The sequence below is a fragment of the Mobula birostris genome, chromosome 23 (genome assembly GCF_030028105.1).
Source record: "Mobula birostris isolate sMobBir1 chromosome 23, sMobBir1.hap1, whole genome shotgun sequence".
Classification (NCBI taxonomy): Eukaryota; Metazoa; Chordata; class Chondrichthyes; order Myliobatiformes; family Myliobatidae; genus Mobula; species Mobula birostris.
In genome coordinates this window covers 16,389,711-16,408,511 of record NC_092392.1, presented here as the reverse complement: position 1 = coordinate 16,408,511, position 18,801 = coordinate 16,389,711, and the positions used below count along the sequence as shown (strand labels likewise).

The 18,801-nt window shown below is 38.1% G+C and overlaps 1 protein-coding gene across 10 annotated transcripts in view; it reads left to right on the top strand.

Moving 5' to 3' along the window:
• magi2a (membrane associated guanylate kinase, WW and PDZ domain containing 2a) overlaps positions 1-18,801 on the top strand; it is a 586,144-nt gene that overhangs the window by 126,963 nt on the left and 440,380 nt on the right. For all 10 annotated transcript variants that reach the window (XM_072241070.1, XM_072241069.1, XM_072241068.1 and 7 more), the window contains exon 2: positions 16,367-16,483. In XM_072241070.1, coding sequence (XP_072097171.1) covers positions 16,367-16,483 — 117 coding nt within the window. The remainder of the gene's footprint in view (positions 1-16,366; positions 16,484-18,801) is intronic.

Below are 18,801 nucleotides of genomic sequence, written 5' to 3'. Positions count from 1 at the left end.
TTTCTGAGGTAAGGAATTACAATTACAAGGCGAGAGAGATTAGAGTAGAGAAGATTGAGGGGAAACTCGATAAAAATATATTGAATAACAAGAGACCTGGACAGAGTAGTTAGTGGGACTTGTTCCCTCCAGTAGAGAGTCAAGCGATAAGGGTCACAGGTAGAAAATAAAAAAGAAGTGAATTAAGAATGACATAAAGAAAATGTTTTTGATACACCTTATGATTGGAATCTGGAATGCACTACAGCAACCATCCAAGCCCCCTTGAACAGCACCTTCCAAACCCAAGACCTTGACCAAGGTGTAGGGCAGCAAAAGCAAGGACCACCAGGTGGAAGTTGCCCACTAAGCAACACACATCCTGTTTTGAAAATGCTGTATATCAGTATTCCTTCACTATTTCTGGAAGAAAATCATGGAACTCTGTACCTAACAGCACTGTAGAGAAACCCACATGTCAAGGACTACAGCAATTTAAGAAGGCAATTCACCTTCACCTTCTCCAATTACAGGTAGGCAATTAAATGCTGGCTCTGCCTGTGGAATCCACATCCATTGAATGAATGAAAAAAGGCAGGTTCAAATATGGCCTTCAAAGAGAAATTGAATAACGGGTGGTGAAGAAACCATTGCAAAACTGCAGTGAAAGGTCCGGGGTTGTAACTTAGCAGGTTGCTGTAGTAGAGAGCTGACACAAACCTGATAGTTTGGATGGGCTCCTCTTGTGCAATAAGCAATCAGGCACTTACAATTTCAACCCAACTAGTCTACCCCTGATCATTGGCAAAGTGATGAAAAGGGCAATAGATGGTGCTATCAAGATGCACCTATTTAGCAACTGCAGCTTACAAAAACTCAGTTTGGGTTCTGCCAGTCACTCAGCACCTAACCTCATTACAGCCTTGGTCCAGACATAGACAAAAGAGCTGAACCCTGGAGGTGAAATGAATGCAGATGCTCTTGACATCATGGTAACATTTGACTGAGTATGACATCAAGAAGCCCTGGCTAAGTCGGAGTCGATTGGAATCTATGTAAAATCCTCTGCTGCTTGGAATCATATCTAGCATTACAAAAAATTATTGTAGTGGTTGAAGGTCAATCATCTCATCCACAAGTCATCTCTACAACAGTTTCTCAGGCTCAATCATTTTTGGTTGCTTCATCAATTACCTCTTTTCTGTCGTAAGAACAGAAATAGTGATGTTCACTGATGATGGCATGAAGTCCAGCACTATTCATGATTCCTCAGATAATTCACTCCAGTACCTACAGTTTGTATCATCTGTAGGACTGCAGCAACTCACCACAACTCTTTAGGGTTCAACTTCTAAACCCCTGACTTTTTCCAGCTAGAAGAACAAGGGCAGCAAAAGTATGGCAACATCACTGCCTGAAACTTGCCCGCCAAGCCACATACCATCCTTACTTGGAAATAAATCACTGTTCCTTCACCGTCACTTGGTCAAAATTCTAGAATTGCCTCCCTAACAGCATTGTGGGTATACCCACACCTCAAGAATTACAGTGGTTCAGGGAGACAACTCACCAATATTTTATCAAGGGCAGTAGGAGATGGGCAGTGTAGTGGTGACTCAGCCTGCAAAACCCACATCTCTTAAAATAATAATTTCAGAAAATAAGATATTAAATCCAAGCCTCATTTGATCTACCAGGTGGTTATAAAAGAACCCATGACAGAACCTTGATGAAACAGAGGCCATATTAAAAGCAGAGCAAGTTAAGGATACTCAATCATTCAAGAAGCATTTGTGGAGAGAGAAACAATTAATGTTTCAATTCAGTGACCCTTCATCAGAAGTGGAAACGTGCAAGTAACATGCCTGTTTTATTTAGAATAGAGACCAAGACATAGATGACATAGCCTCTTTGCATGCAATCTAAAATGCTAATTTATCATAATTAAATGCTTATTAATCATAATTAACCTGTCCAGAGGAATGTAAGTACAGGAAGATAAATGAGAATGGTAGTACTGGACATGCGTGTTGTAGAGCACAGCATTTACAAAATCTGACATAAAAGAGCAGTTTGGAAATAGCAAATCCAGTGGGCCTGTAGAGAGAAAAAAATGGAGTTAATGTTTCATGTGGTTGATCGTGCAACAGAACTTGCAGGGTCTGATTCAAACAGGAAGCAGAATCAGGTTTATTATCACTGACATACTTCATGGAATTTGTTTTGTGGCAGCAGTTCAGTGCAAGACATAAATACTACTATAAATCACAATAATAAATAAATTAATAAATAAATAAATAGATAGATAGATAGATAGTGCAACAGAGGAATTGCAAGGTAGTGTTCAGAAATCTTTTGGCAGAGGTGAAGATGCTGTACCAAAAATGTTGAGTGTGAGTCTTCAGGTTCAAGTATCTCACTCCTGATGGTAGTACTGAGAAGGGGGCAAGCTGAGGCACTGTTTATTTTGGAAGATGTCCTCATGGCCTCTGCCTATGATGGAGCTGGATTAATTACAATCCCCTGCAGCCCTTTTGATCCTGTGCATTGGAAATCCAGACCAGGTTTTGTTTCAACCAATCAGACTTGGTCCATGGTAATCTGTATAACTTCGCTAGAGTAAGAAAGGGTGGTTATATGAAATCATTAAATTATTAACTTCACTCCTGAGTCTTGAGTCTATTTCTTGCATTCTTCTTTCGGATTTGTTGTTTATAATAGAGTCTGGATAAATTCCTCCATCAATAGCTATTAGGAACTAATACACAGTTTTTATAATACTGTAGTTGTATTAGTTGCATTCTAATTTGTTCTAAATTTCATTTAGATACATAATGTGTTACTCAATTATATGGGTGTTTGACTTTTTTATACATTTTTAAGTATTTCCATGAAACTTTGACTAATTGGGGCAGCTGCTTAATTGCGCCAAAGTGTACTTTTCCTGAGGTGTCCCAAATAACCAGAATCCACTGTAGTCGAGTCTAGTACTGCTCAGGTCAAGGATGCGTTAGATATTTTCATTCTTAATAAGTCATAAATAAATATTCTAAGCCTTGCACTGTTTTTGCCAAGACTTTCCCATGATCTTAGTTTTTTGTCTGTCTTTAGTTTAACTATGTATTCCCATTTTTATAATTTTTTAATCTCTGATTTTGATGGCTCCACGATATTCAATATTCTAGATATTCATTGTATTATGTAAGTATCCCCATCCCAAATATCACCACCAATTCATTATTTTGTCCATCTAGTGGATGGAATTGTTGTTTTCCTTGTTTTGCCTCACCCTTTCTCATCTTGCATTTAGTCAAAGGTTCAATTCCAACTTCAAGTATTTAGGAACCATCTCTTAACTTATGGTTGTCAGTACAATCTTGAATACTAGCTTATGGTGATTAATGCAAATGTTGAGTTGGACTCTTAGTTTCAAAATGCCTGAAAAATTGTACTAGTCCTGAAATCAGTATGCAGGAGCCTATATATTTTGACTACCGTTTTCAAATTGTTCTTAAACTTCCAGACATTGTATTAACCATTAGCCTAGAAAAAACACAATTTAAATATTTTCTATCTGTCATAAAGAAAACTTACACTGCTTGTGCCAGGAAATGCTGACAGTTCTATAAATGTGACTCTATGGAAATCTGAACCACAAAACAACATTTGGTGGTGGTGGTGGAATTCATACGTAAGTGATGTTATTGTGCTATAGCATTCCGTTCTCGACTGTGAAGTCTGTGAACAAAACCTCAGAAATAGCTCTTAGGCTGCATTGTGGGAATTTATCATTCGGCTGTAAAACTACCTTCTCTTGAATGTTTTGTTTCAACTGTGGTTGTACAGTCTGGCATTGTCAGTGAACAAAAACTAAAAGACCTGCAGATGCTGGAAGTCTGAAATAAAACCTGATAAAGCTTTAAGAATTCAGCCAGTCAGGCAGCATCTGTTGAAAGAAAAGCGAAGTTAAATTTAAAGTCTGAGAGCTGACAAGGTGTCTTGCACTTGAAAAGTGAACCTTGTTTTTCTTTCTACAGCTGCTGCCTAAGAACTGAGTGCTTCAGCATTTCTTGTTTTTTATGTTTTATATGTCTTTGTTTGTACACTGGTTTTAATGTCACTTTACTGTCAGCATTGTATGTAATTTCACCCTAAGTGTGTCATGAGATATACATGCTCTCAGCACATTGAAAATCTGTTTGCAGTCACTGTAAATGTCAACAGAAAACAGTACACTTTGGACTATTACAATCAACTTATTAAATAGCATTTTGAATTTGCTGTATATTAGTAAATTCAAAAATTGAAGGTCTTACTAAAGATAACCTTTCAAACTCTTCAAAATGCTTTTAATTTATCATCAGGGAAAATAAATGTGAACTACTACAGAATGTTGTGACTATTTGGAACTTCAATTTTCAAGTTCTTAGCAAATGAAGCTGACAGTGTCACTGTATCTTGAGAATAAAGATAATGTTTAATAGCATTTATTATATAATTTTACAGAGGTCATTTCCGCCGTTTAATCTCCTGGATGTGATTATGTTCATCACATCAAATCATGATTCTATATAATCCTGAATGTCTAAAAATTAGATTATGCTTGAGGAGAGTAAATTAATGTCATTGCTTAATTTTCTCTTGGCAGCATCCCCCAAACACCTCTGAATTAAAACACTTAAAGTTAGGAAGCTGGATTCATATCATTTAGTTTGTGCTTTTTCTTTATTTTTTTGCCACTTTTTGTTTACATGCCAGGCAGCATAATGGTACAGCATTTACAGCTCCAGGGACCCAGAGGTCATTTCTGACCTGAGGTGCTATCAGTGTGAGGTTTGTATGTCTGTAACCATGTGTATTTCTGCTAGCTTCTGCCCACATCCAGAGACATCCAGAGGCTGGTGGATTAGTTAGCAATCGTAAGTTTCTCCTTGCTATAGGTAAGTCGCCCAGGATTAAAAGGGATTTACAGGCACATGTAGAATAGGTTGCAAAGCCTTAGGGAAATAAGAGAGAGATTGAGAGTGCGTCACTGTGAGCTACACAAACCAGTAGGCCAAATAGTGTGTCTCTGTCATAAGTATGTTGAGAATATTAATAATAAAGGCAGCTTCAATATATGTATTCAGTGTGTGACTTAAAGATTTGGCCTGTGTGCATATGTCTGAGTTCACAGCTGTAAAATAAAAGTGACATCGTAACCTACGAATAGTAGAGCAGCACATACAAAAAGTAGTTTATGATGCTGACACATGAGAAAGTGTAACAGTATAATGTTGTGATTAGGTTCCTAATTTGAATTAAATAAACATGCATTTAACTAATGTGCTAGTGGAAACCATAACATTTGGTTTACATTCACTCTGGGATGCCAGTTACCACCACCTTCATATGTAGTTTCACCTGAATTTTTGATTTCACTCTTATGGTTTAATTTGTACTGATGAAATTATCTCACTACCTATGGTACTCTGAAGCCCGGTTCAATGACAGAGAATTTTTGCTCAAACCAGGTCAATTAATCATAAGAGTGCTTTAGATTATGAAGACACGTAGTCCTCTTTTATTGCCATTTAGTAATGCATGCATTAAGAAATGATACGATATTTCCTCCGGTGTGATATCACAAGACACAGGACAGACAAAGACTGAAAAAACTGACAAAACCACATAATTATAACATATAGTTACAACAGTGCAACAATACCATAACTTGATGAAGAAGTCCATGAGCACAGTAAAAGGTCAAAGTCGCTCAAATGTCCCACATCTCACGCAGACAGGGGAAGGAAGAAAAACTCTCCCTGCCATGCCCGACCACAGTCCGGCTCTGAGTCATTCGAACACTTCGAGCTCTGATTAGCTCTCCGACACTGAGTACTGAGCGCCATCTCTGTCCGAACGATTCGACCTCAACCTCGGTCGCCAACAGCAGGCAAAACCGGGGATTTTGAGGCCTTCCCTCCGAAAGATTCCCAACTGCACAGTAACGACAGCAGCGAATGAGCTTTTCAGAAATTTCTTCAGATGTTCCTCTGTGCTTTCACGTTCATCCTCCATCAAATCAGAATTGCCCACGGCCCCTATTTAACAGATACGATATCATTTTTCACTGGAGGGCTGCGCACTCACAGGCGCACTGCTCTCTCTCCTCCCACATTATAACCCTTATTTACCATCATTATCAAGAAATTAGGAACTCAGAAATGGTATTGTTATTACTTCTTTACATAACCCTAATTACTGTACTTTCATAAGATTGCATATAGTAAATATAAGTTGAGTTGCAACTGAATCTAGGTTATCATAAAAACTCCAATAATCCATTATCTGACTATTCAGAAATCCTGATGATTTAGCATTTGTCTAATGGGATGTTGAACTCCATATTGACTTTCACTTAGTTTGGCCTTGATTCCTGCAATTAATTGCATTCATTTTGTTCTAATTCCTGTACTCCATTCCACTCAGATGCTAGTTTCCATGCTCCCTTCCACTCAATGGGGCTCAGATTCCCATATACCCTTCCACTCATCAAGACCCAGGTTTCTGTGCTCCCATTTCATTTAGCAAAGCCTGCCTCCCACATTTATTTTCTCTCACCAGTCAAATGAAACCTCTTAGTAGCATTTCTTAATAACATATTATACTGATATATTGGGAGCCTACATGTAATGCCGTCAGTCAAAAGATTGCTTTATTCCTTTTTGCATTTCCAACTAAGAAGTTACTTATTCCTTTTTGCATTATGCAGATGAAGCTTGTATTTGCACATATGTGAATGCTGAGGTCTAAAATATTGTTTCTGTGATTCAATTAATGAATTGACAATGTCTGAAAAACCAATTTCATCTGTCAATCTGTCCATGATGCACCATATTGCTCTTTAGCCACAAAGGTTCCATGATGAGATTCTAGAAATTGTGAAATACTTCCCATATCTTGTGTGCCACCTCAGCAAAGACAGACATCCATGCTGAAATTCACCATCACTTTGAACACACTACCATAGCCTTTGGTCAATTAAAGAAATGGGTACTTAAAGATGAAGACTTTAGATCTGGCTCAAAATTTATGGTACACCAGACAGGAGAGATCTTTGCGCTCCCGTATGATTCTGAGATCTGGACTATTTTAAATAGGCATTTCAAGGTAGTAGAAAAATACTAGCAATGCTGGTCTCTGCAAATCCTCCAAATTAACTGGAAGGATAAGTCTCAGCATATTTTCCACGGCAACATCCCCAGCATTATGACTCTAATCATTCTCTGTCATCTACATTTATGATGATTATGAAGACACGTAGTCCTCTTTTATTGTCATTTAGTAATGCATGCATTAAGAAATGATACATTATTTCCTCTGGTGTGATATCACAAAACACAGGACAAACCAAGACTGAAAAAACTGACAAAACCACATAATTATAACATATAGTTACAAACAGTGTAACAATACCATAACATACCTGACACCAGACTCCTGGGGAAAAAAAAACACTTTATTCAAAGCTTTGTCATAGGAAGAACTAACCAGGTAGATAGAGAAAATAAGTTCATTGGAAAAAGTGGAGTTCTTTTCTTCCAGACTCTTCAAGCATGAAGAAAGAACATTGTTGTAACATATAGAGATGTAACAAAACAGAAGTGCAGATTTTCCCATTTCCTTTAATCGTAATGATTAAAAATTGGAATTATTCACATAGACAAGGTGGAATAGATTACCAATTTTCACATAAGTGTAATGGTTAAAAATTGCTTATATTTTTGTATTTATGGCAATAATATAAGTTATTATTGTTTTTATCAAACACTTTAATATATTGGTAATTTCTATTTAATATTGCGCTATACTCCTGGAATATTTTTCTTAATCTTAGTTTCATTCAATAATGGATACCACACCAAATACTTACATCACAGTAATAGGAATGTATTGGAGAATGTAGCAATTAATTATCTACATAAGTAAGTTTTCTTGAATACTGGAGTTTAGACCAACATGTTCACTGTTCACAAAGAGAAATTTCATATCACCTAACCCTAATGTGAAGTTAAAGTACATTTTTAGTAAGCACACATATCAAGTTATATTTCAGCTCAATTTGCAACACAGCACAGATAATTTTTTTCATTTGACTGTTTATGAACTCTTAGTTATCCAATTCTCCTTCTCTAGATAGTTAAGTTTTGCATTAATTTAACTGTTGGATAAACTTGGGATGTATATAATTAAATACTAAGTCTTTTGTATTCAGGAAGATTTTATGTTACGTTTACCTACCACGTTCTCCTTGTATGATAGAATTAGAATACTGTGATAAAATTAGCTAGTGATCCTAAATATATCATACAACATTGTTTTCCAAAAAGTTAATAGTGTGAGAAAATTTACTTTGTAACTTCATATCCTGCTATTTTATCACTGCATTTCTTTTGAGAGGATACCTAAAATATTGTTTCTTGAAGACCTTTTTTCTGAAGATTAAAAATCCCAGTAGTTGCCCCTTACAAAGTCCTGCCTGCTAATTAAAACAATCGCTGTTCCAAACTGGAAACTAGAGATGGAAATTTGTCACCGTTGTTTTCTTGGCATCATAACACCACTGGCAATCTCTTTAACATTGTTACAAAATGTACCAAAAATCATGAAATCCAGCAGCATGAATCACAAAAGAGGAACACTAATGTTAGGATACAAATCATTCAAATTATAACAATTTTCCACAAAGCTCTGTCCACAGGAGGTAGTTGTTAAAGGGTCATACCATAATACAACCACTATCTTTCAGCAACTCTGACTTGTCAGTAATGAGTGAGTGAATGAATCAAGGGAGGGGTGACAAAGACTTTTCAGGAAGTTGAGAAATCTACACAGGTTTCTGAAAAAACCTTTGTGCAGGAGGCAGCCTCCATGTACATAGTGCATGTATGGCAAAAAAGTGTCTAAAAGGCCATAATGACTGAACAGTCTATCTGAAGCCTCTTGATATTGGGAGCCCTGTAGTGCAGCAAAGTGGCCCTTCCAAATGTGAATCTAAAAGTTGCAATTATCAAAAATTTTAAACGTTCCCTTTTTGTTTTAGTAGAGCATTTTTTTATATTTTTGCATTGCAGAAACAAGCAGCAAAATTATCATATGTGGCTTGTAGCATCAGAGAGATTACCTCCTCAACTACAAGGAAAGGCTTCCTTCCTAAAGTGAAGGTGGCACCGACTTTGATTTTGAAAACAGCGCAAGGGGTTTCTGCCCTTAAAACTTCTGATTTAAGATGGTACTACTGAAGTCAGGCGACAGCATACTGGTAGTTCAAAAGGCAAGAAATACAACTAAATATTTTATTAACAAAACTTTTTCTGTGGTAAATATTATAAACTATCACCACAAACAATGAAGAGCAAAGGTGAAACTGACTCGAGGGTTGAGCCGTGTGGGTGCAGTGCAAATTTGGAGCATGGAATTGTCAAGAAGAAGCGAGGTTGAGGCATGGTTGAAACTGTGTTGAAGTTAAAGATGGAGTTGGAGTGATCAAATTGGAGCGAAGTCAATGTGGAGGAGTTTTGGAGCCCGTTTACCTAAACTGAGAGTGAAATTGGGTTGCTATAAGTGCCGAGCTGATTTGGAAAGGTCAAAAACGGCCTTGGACTTGGCAGCGAGGTCTAAGCCCAGAGTGTATCACTGTGCCGGGGCCGAGGCTGTTGTGCATGGCACGATCCGGTGTTTGGACGATTTAAACACTGGTCCAGATAGACTGAAAAGACAGGGTGTTGGGACCAGAGGCGAGGGTCGGGCCAATTCTGCTCGCTGTTCCATGATGTTCAGTCCTCTCTCCATGGCACTGAGGCTGTGAGACTATTCTAGCTGCTATGCACTTAGTGTTTGCAAGATTTGTGGTGATTTGCCTCGCTGTGTGATGAACTGAGACAGAGGCTAATGACCTACTTCAGGCGCCGGGCCTATGGACACAACAATTGTAGGCCGTATCTCGGGTAATGATGAGTTTGAGTACAGAGAGGAAATTAAGAACCTGGTGGCATGGTGCGAAGACAATAACCTATCCCTCAACGTCAGCAAGACGAAGGAATTGGTTGTTGACTTCAGAAGGAGTAGCGGACCGCACGACCCAATTTACGCCGGTGGTGCACAAGTGGAACAGGTCAAAAGCTTTAAGTTCCTCGGGATCAATATCATAAATGACCTGACCTGGTCCAACCAAGCAGAGTTCACTGCCAAGAAGGCCCACCAGCGCCTTTACTTCCTGAGAAAACTAAAGAAATTTGGCCTGTCCCCTAAAACCCTCACTAATTTTTATAGATGCACCGTAGAAAGCATTCTTCTAGGGTGCATCACAACCTGGTATGGAAGTTGTCCTGTCCAAGACCGAAAGAAGCTGCAGAAGATCATGAACATGGCGCAGCACATCACACAAACCAATCTTCTGTCCTTGGATTCACCTTACACTGCATACTGTCGGAGCAGTGCTGCCAGGATAATCAAGGATATGACCCACCCAGCCAACACACTTTTTGTCCCTCTTCCCTCCGGGAGAAGGCTCAGGAGCTTGAAGACTCGTACGGCCAGATTTGGGAACAGCTTCTTTCCAACTGTGGTAAGACTGCTGAACGGATCCTGACCCAGATCTGGGCCATACCCTCCAAATATCCGGACCTGCCTCTCGGTTTTTTTGCACTACCTTCCCATTTTTCTATTTTCTATTTATGATTTATAATTTAAATTTTTAATATTTGCTAATTTTTACTACTTTTAATATTTAATATTTGTAATCCAGGGAGCGGAAAATGCAGAATCAAATATCACTGTGATGATTGTATGTTCTAGTATCAATTGTTTGGCGACAATAAAGTATAACGTAAAGTATAATTTGGTTCGGAATGCTGTTGCTTGCTTTTATTGTTTGCATAATTTGTGTTTTTTTCTCTTTCTCTGCACATTTGGTGCTGGTCTTTTTAAAATATGGTTCTTTCCAGTTTTGTTCTTTGAGGCAGCCTGTAAGTAGACAAACAACACACATCAAGGTTGCTGGTGAACGCAGCAGGCCAGGCAGCATCTCTAGGAAGAGGTGCAGTCGACGTTTCAGGCCGAGACCCTTCGCCAGGACTTGTTGTTTGCGTTTTTAAAAACTCTGAGTCCTTTGTTTTTGGAATTTGCAGTTTGTGTAGCTAACAGTAAAAGTGCAAGATGTGTTGAAATCATTAAAAATTGAAATTATGTATAGTTATGGTCCTATCTGTCTTATCTGTAGGAATATGATTTCTATTGGCTGGTATTCTGGCACCACAGGAAATGTTATATAATATATTGGTAATATATGCGCATTAGCACTGCCCTTAAAATATCTTCCACACAGCTAAAGTTGATCAATGGTGAAAGCAATTTTGTTTTTAAAGATTTGGCATTTTATATACTTATGTGAAAATTATTGGTATTGACAGATTCTTAGGATGATTACTCACGCATCTTGGGCTTTAACCCAGAACTCTGATGCTGTAAGGCAGCTGCTCTGCTAGCTGAACCACTGTGCATTATGTGTATCAGGAAGGTAATGCAGAATTTGTGTAATATTCAAAGTAGAAATTTGGAAGGGATTTAACATGTTAGATCTGCTTCATTATACATTTTCATTTCTTACATAATGCTTGTATATTTAAGAGATTTTGAAGTATGCTAAAGAATAGCATGAAGTTTTCAGCTTGCAATTCTGTCTCAGCTTACTGACTTGCACCATATCCTAATGGGTAAACACAAGATAGTATTTGACAAGGAAGGTAAAACATCTGAGATTTCTTTTACTTACCACCCAGGGATCTCCATTATAACTTCGATTAGCATTTTTGATGCAGATATCCAGCTGCACCAAGGGTAGAATACAAGGGAATGTAACTCTTTTCTCTTTCCATCACAATTTAATATCTGTAGAAGAACTCCAAAATAGATCATCAAGAATTTGCAGTAAAATTAGCAAGTGCTCAGGAGCTATTAATTAAAATTGCTGGAACGGCTCATCAGATCAGGCAGCATGCATGGAAATGGAGACATTTCAGATCAGAGATCCTTTGTGAGAACTGGGACTTTGCAAAGGGGCCTCTAAACTGAGATGCTAACTCTTGCTCTTTCTACAAATGCTGCCTGATCTGCTAAATGCTTCAAGAATTTTCTTTCTTTTTTGGCATGTGTGTGCATCTGTGCGTGTGCGTCTGCATGTATGCATGTGCAATGTCGGTGGGACGATGTCTTTTTCATGCCTTTACAAGGTGCGGAGTGAGAGAGAGAGAGACTGTGTGGCGCGCTACTCCTCACACAGACATTTCACGGTATTTTTCCCATTATTTTACGAGGTCGAGTTGCGATCTCGACACTCAACCCGGTACAGATGGAAAACGTACTCAAGAGCGGCCCTGACTGGGTTCGAGCCCGGGAACCTCCATTCCAGAGTCTGGCGCTGATGTCATTGCGCCACTGGCCAGCCCAAGAAGAATTTTCTATTTTTATTTTATGTTTCCAAGGTCTGCAGGGATATTTTTCAGCACTCATTGATTAATTAATTATTCTAAATTATAAATAAGACAGCTACTTTGGTGAAAGAATATCACTACCTAAGTTGCCGTGTTCCACAAGAAGCTTCACCCTCCCAACATCTTGCAAGTGTCAGCATTAGACACATAAAATGAAGTAAAGTTACTGTGCCTGCCTAATAATCATTTAGAAAACTTGAGCAAGTGATTAATTGTTACATTAGTATCAATTAGATTTTAGGCCCAGAAGATGATAGCGAAATTCTAAGTTCTGCTCATAGTGATGTCAAATTCATGGTGAAATGCCGACGACAGATACGGATTGTTCAGGAATATGATTTCTACTTTCACTTCACCTATACAATACAAACGATCCTTTAAAAAGAGTACACCGAAGAGTGGCTTTGGTTTGTATTTTTTCTTTTTGACTACTTCATCTGTACTACTAGGATGAAAAATAATTCTCAGGGCATCCATTGCAATGCAAGTAAATGTTATTGGAAAGTTAAGATTCATCACTGTCAAACAACTTGGACTGAAAGAATATTTTTCCTGATAGAAATCATTAACATCATAATTCACTCCAGGCTAGACAAGGAAGCTCAGAGACTTTGGCCTTCATCCTGCCTTGTGCAGCTGATCCTGGACTTCCTGTCAGATCACCAGCAGGTGGTAAGAGTGGGGTCCCTCAACTCTAACCCTCTGACCCCCAACACAGGAGCCCCTCAGGGCTGTGTCCTAAGCCCCCTCCTTTACTCTCTTGTAGATAGCATATAATTGAAAAGTTTTAACGTTCCCCAGATATCCTGCCATTTGTACCTTGTGGACAATTAGCCATCAATATAGCATCTTGTGGCTTTTATCAACTATAATGATGTACAAGCAATTGCTGTCTTTCCAGTGTAATAGTTCCTGGCTATATTTATCAAGATGATCCTTTCAGGAATCCTGTAAAAGAGAACAGAAAGTGAATCTACACAGCAACCTTCATGCTTTTGTGGTGCTCCAAGGCTTTTCACAAATAATTTTCCAACTCAGCCAATACATACATAAATCAGTGGAATGATTGTTCTCCACTTATTACACTTATTACATAAGATAAAGAATGTCTAGCTCCAATTTCTGTTGGAGTTAGAGAAAGGAGCATTGCGCCTTTTAATTATGTTTTCATGTGCATGAATAATATGATGGACATGACACTTAAATTAAAGTAATCTGCACCCAAAGTGCATGGCCCAGTTTACTGGTGGGCTGCACATCAAATGGAAATGAACACAATCAACAAAGTATGTGCAAAAGACATTTTATGCATAGCCACAGGCACAAAGGGGTCCACTTTCTTGGCTACTGACTCCAATTTATGCACCAGATTACACTATTAATTGTCTTTGATATTGGTTGTGATCAGATAATTTGTATTAACTATGTTGCTTGGGAAGTAACTATCGGTCTGAGTGTAACTACACTCCTCTTCAAGAAACACTGTCATTATGCATCTTCCCCTATGGAGTGTCAACATTGGTGAGTTTTGGTCTCTGGAGTAAGACCTATATCCATAATCTTCTGAGTTAGATGCAAGTGTGATACAACCAAGCAAGGGCTGGCAATGACAGGCACTGCCTTTATTGCAGAATGTGCAGAAGATGAGCACATGTCAACTGAAGTAAAAGAGCTGGCTGAAATGGAAAAGCATTAAATAGTTACAAGTTAGGCTGGGCTATGTATCTGTTAGTGCTGACATTGTTATATTTAATTATTGTGATCACTTTTATTTTGGGTTCTATGCATAATTTAAATGTAACAGTGATGATATTTAAAATGGACTTCATTGGTAAAAAAATATCAGTTGGGTCCTGATTAGTGATTTTTAATTAAAAGTTCTGGTTTTCTTTTATTTTAGCTGAACTTTTATTGAGAACCAAAGGCCACATTTTCACCATGAAAGCATTTTCACTATGGACAAACATAAGAAATAGGAATAGAAGTAAACCAGTGGATCCCTATGGCCCTGTTTTGCCATTTGTCAAAAAACATGGCTGATCCATCTCAAACGCACTTTTCTTACCTTATCAATATATTTTTTAATATGCAGAAATCCATTGATCAGCAGATGCCGTTTGACCTGCCAGATATTTGTTGATTTAGAGTTCAGGATCTGTAGTCCCTTGTGTCCACATCTGTTGATAACTGTTTTGAAAGCAGTCAATATATGAACAGCCCACCACGGGAAAGAATTCCAAAATTCACTATTGCTTCATAAGAAGAAATTTGTCTTCATTTCAGTCCAAAAGGACCGCTGCCTTATTTTGATACTGTGATCCTTAGTTTTTGACTCCTTAGCCATCTGCTCCAAAGTGCTCCAAGAATTTTATACGTTTTATTGAGATCATCTTTCATTTCTCTGCACTAACCTAGTCTATTCAAACTCTTTTAAGATAGGCCTGCAATTTCAGGAATAAACCTTGTGAACCTTCTCTGCACTCTTGAGCAAGTATGCCCCCTATTTTAATAAAAGAGGCCTAACTGTAAACAGTCATCCAGACATGGCCTCAATAAAACCCCACTTAATTGACATAAAAGATAAGGTTTAAATAAAAAAAAATGTTAGGATACTAGACTGCTGTAATGCCAGTTCTGATAAGATGCAAAGCTCTGTGATGTAGGGCTCTGTGCGGATTTTCGTGCATTGCCCAAAAACACTGTTTCTGCAAGTGTCGGTAGGGATAAAGAAAACACCCGATCACCGTTGTAGATTTTTTTTCAAAAGGCAAGTAAAAATGAACAATATAAACTCCGACAATAGAGCTTTAAAACTGATAGGCAACCCGAATCCGCCCCGTTTCCGCCGGGCACATTAGGTTGAAATCTGCATTTATTCACATATTTGCTGAACAATTTGCCTTGTCTTGGCTTGGTTTTTAGCATGTCATCCGTTATCGGGAAGAATAGTCTCTACATGAATACATTATAGGTTGCCCCGTTTCCACACGTCACAGCTTTTTCTATAATGTGAGTGATTCGAGCTTATGTCAGTAGTCACAGTACATCTGTTATTGTCTGCCTGGCATTTTCACAGGCTGCCAGAAAGCATCTGCATCAATCGGCGGGCTTCACATCCCGGAGGTAGCTGCAGGACCTATCGTTTTCGCAGCCAATTGGAACGAGTGTGAGCTGCTCCTACGGGATCCACCGCTGTGTGTCTCCAGTGCCCACGGCGGCATGCTGTGTGACAGTAGCCGCGGACAGGGCATTAGGGGCAGCGAATAGAAGCTGATGCAGCAAGGATAAGAGGTGTGGCAGTGCCTTGTTGAGGCACCAGCGCAGAGACGAGAGCGGGATCATTCAGGCTTTCCCGCCAGTGTGCAATAACGGGAGCTCTTGGTGGATGGCTGAAGTGTGCCCTTTAGGTGGCTGGGCGTGGAACTGACGGACTGCTGCCACCGAACACCCGCTCGGGCTGCCTAATCCAGTTAGTATAAATACGAACATTTATAAAGAAAGGCGAAGCAGATGTAGCTTAAAGGACGGCAGCTCCAATGGTATAAAATATAACAAAGAATCAAACATAATTCAATTTTAGCTGTGATTCTCGAGGAACTGGACTCAAGTGAGGCTGTGTTCAGGCTCGTCCATTGATGATATTGGTATGGCTTTAACTGTTGAACTTTGCATTACTGTGTGAATGGCCAATTTATCGTGGAGGTTCCGTGCGAGGAATATATGAGGTGGGTTTTTGATTCGCAGTTCGCAAGCTCAAATCGAAACAGCGGAGGGTTCTGTACTGCTTTTCTTTTCACTCTGGGCTCTGCTATCTTTCCGGTAGTGCTAAATGTAACTTGTATTCCTTTTTGCAGGGGGCACTGTTGACAAGGACCTTCGACACTATCTCAATTTACGGTTCCAAAAGGGTTCGGTTGACCACGAGCTTCAGCAGATTATCCGCGATAACCTGTATTTGCGGACCGTGCCATGTAAGTATCGTGCTTTTGCTGAGGTTCAGACAAGAAGCGAAGAGCCGAAATGGTTAAGAGTCGGTGAAAATTAGTTTGGTATTTTAAATAATAGGCTATAAAAGTAAAATAAATTACGTCGATTTGAACCCTTGAAAATAACAGTGATATGTGCGAACCAGAGTCTACTATTCGTTATATTCAATATTTTTGATATTCAGCGTTTTATTCTTGATAAAACCTTCGTTTTAAAATATCGGTTGAAAGAAAAGCATTGAAGGGAAATTGTCACATTGGGGAAAAATAAAGGACAAGATCTTCCATTTTCTAGAATTCGTTTATTTCCCAACAGAAACAGTTAAGTCTCTGCCCTGCTTTTTAGATAGTCCCCTGCGAATATATTTCGATTTTTAAAGAACTCTTATACCTTATATGACAAAACATAGCAAATCAAGTAAGTTATAATGTGAAAACTTTTTATGTCAAATTGAAATGTATATTAAACTAAGATTAAGAGTGCTGCAATGACTTTGAACTTAATTCAAAATGGAATAAAAAACCATCAATTCCAAATAAATAAATATGGGATATGGAGATCATGGATTTTTGGCATCTTTTATGAGGTTGTATGCAGATATTGTTACAAGAGTAACACCAATTAAATCAATATTTGGATCATAACCTGACATGAGTTTTCAGGTTACTAAAGTATATATAAAATTGGTTATGATATAATAGAAATTGATGTAGTTGGTTGTATAGTTTCACTTGTATCATTGAGAAAATAAAAAGCAGTACTTTACCTGTAATATCCAATGTTTGTAATTCATCTTACTGAAACTAATTGTGCATATTTCTTGAGAAATGGCTTTAATTCTGAATATTTGGACAAATTTTGATATAAACTAATCTGGAATTAATTTACAAAAATATCAGTGATAGCATTGCTTACTTCATATTTAGTTGCACTAAAGAGTGGACTCTTACACAGTTTATGGGAGGTGCTGGAGGTGTAAAATAGATGGATGGTGTAGCATTAAGGAAGAAAGTTAGTCAATATATACTAGAAAAGAATAAATAGGTAGAGAAGTAAACCATGCAGTTATTTGATCCTCTGCTGCTGCTCATTAAGATAATTACTGATCTTCTGTCTCTTGTGTCATTTTCCAGCATTGTCCCTATGTGTCTTAATTCTCCTAGTATCCAGAAGTCAGCCAATTAATCAATCTGTATATTGAATGAACACAGTAACAGTCTGTCCATTTACCTTCAAGGCAGAATATTCCAGAGGTTCACCATCCTCAAGTAAAGAATGTTCACTTTGTTTCGGTCCCCTTATTCTCAATCTGTTTTCCTAGTCCCAGGCTCTTCAGCCAGGGCATATAGTTTCCTTACATCAAGCTTATCAGGCCCTTTTCGTACTTCATTGAGCTTGCATCCTTTTGTAGGCAAGTGATCCAAAACTGCATACAGTACTGTACTTCAGGTGTGGTCTCCCCAGGTCTCTGTATAATTAATACTTTCATGCCCCCAATAGCTTCTCACATCACGTACTTACACTCAGAAATGTATTTTTGTTGGTTAGGTTGCTGTGAGAAACTGGAATACACATTTTACAGTATTAAACTCAGATCAGTGCCAGATTTTAAGAAATGGCATCAACTTCTATGCATATTTTAAGTGCACTTACATGTATATTTTGAACACTGATATGATAATTACTTCATTCTGGAGTAATGAAAACATGAAGTAAAAATAAATAATGAAAAATTTCAATCATAAGCAATTTCTGCCAAATTTTTAACTGATTAGTTTTCCTTGAGAATTTATTTACCATTGTACTTTGTGGGAAACTGTTTAATGTTGTATAATTTGTTCAGGATATGTAGATGCGACTAGCAGGGCTAGTATTTTCAGTCCATTTAATTGCCGCTGAACTGAAGAGTCAATCTTCAATTAAGAGTCAATCACATTAGTAAGAAAGGGGTTACACATAAATCAGACCAGGTAATGCTGCGGATTTCCTACTTTGAACCACTCTATTGCCTGATAATTATTGTCTCAAATAATTATTCTTAGAAGTTTGACACAAATATAATAAATGACATAAAGCAATGCGTTACAATCAAGTTATGTGTATTACTGGTTAGCTAAGCATCTGTTGTAGGAACATGTTAGTTCTTCAGAAAACTAACCAATAGAAAGACTTTGAGAAGCTATTTAATACGGTATGCCATTGTATGTTATTGTGGAAAATGAAAACCCATGGCAGAGAAGGTAACATATTGACTGACAGAGAGAGGTTTGGCTGGCTAACAGAGAACACAGATTGGCAAAAT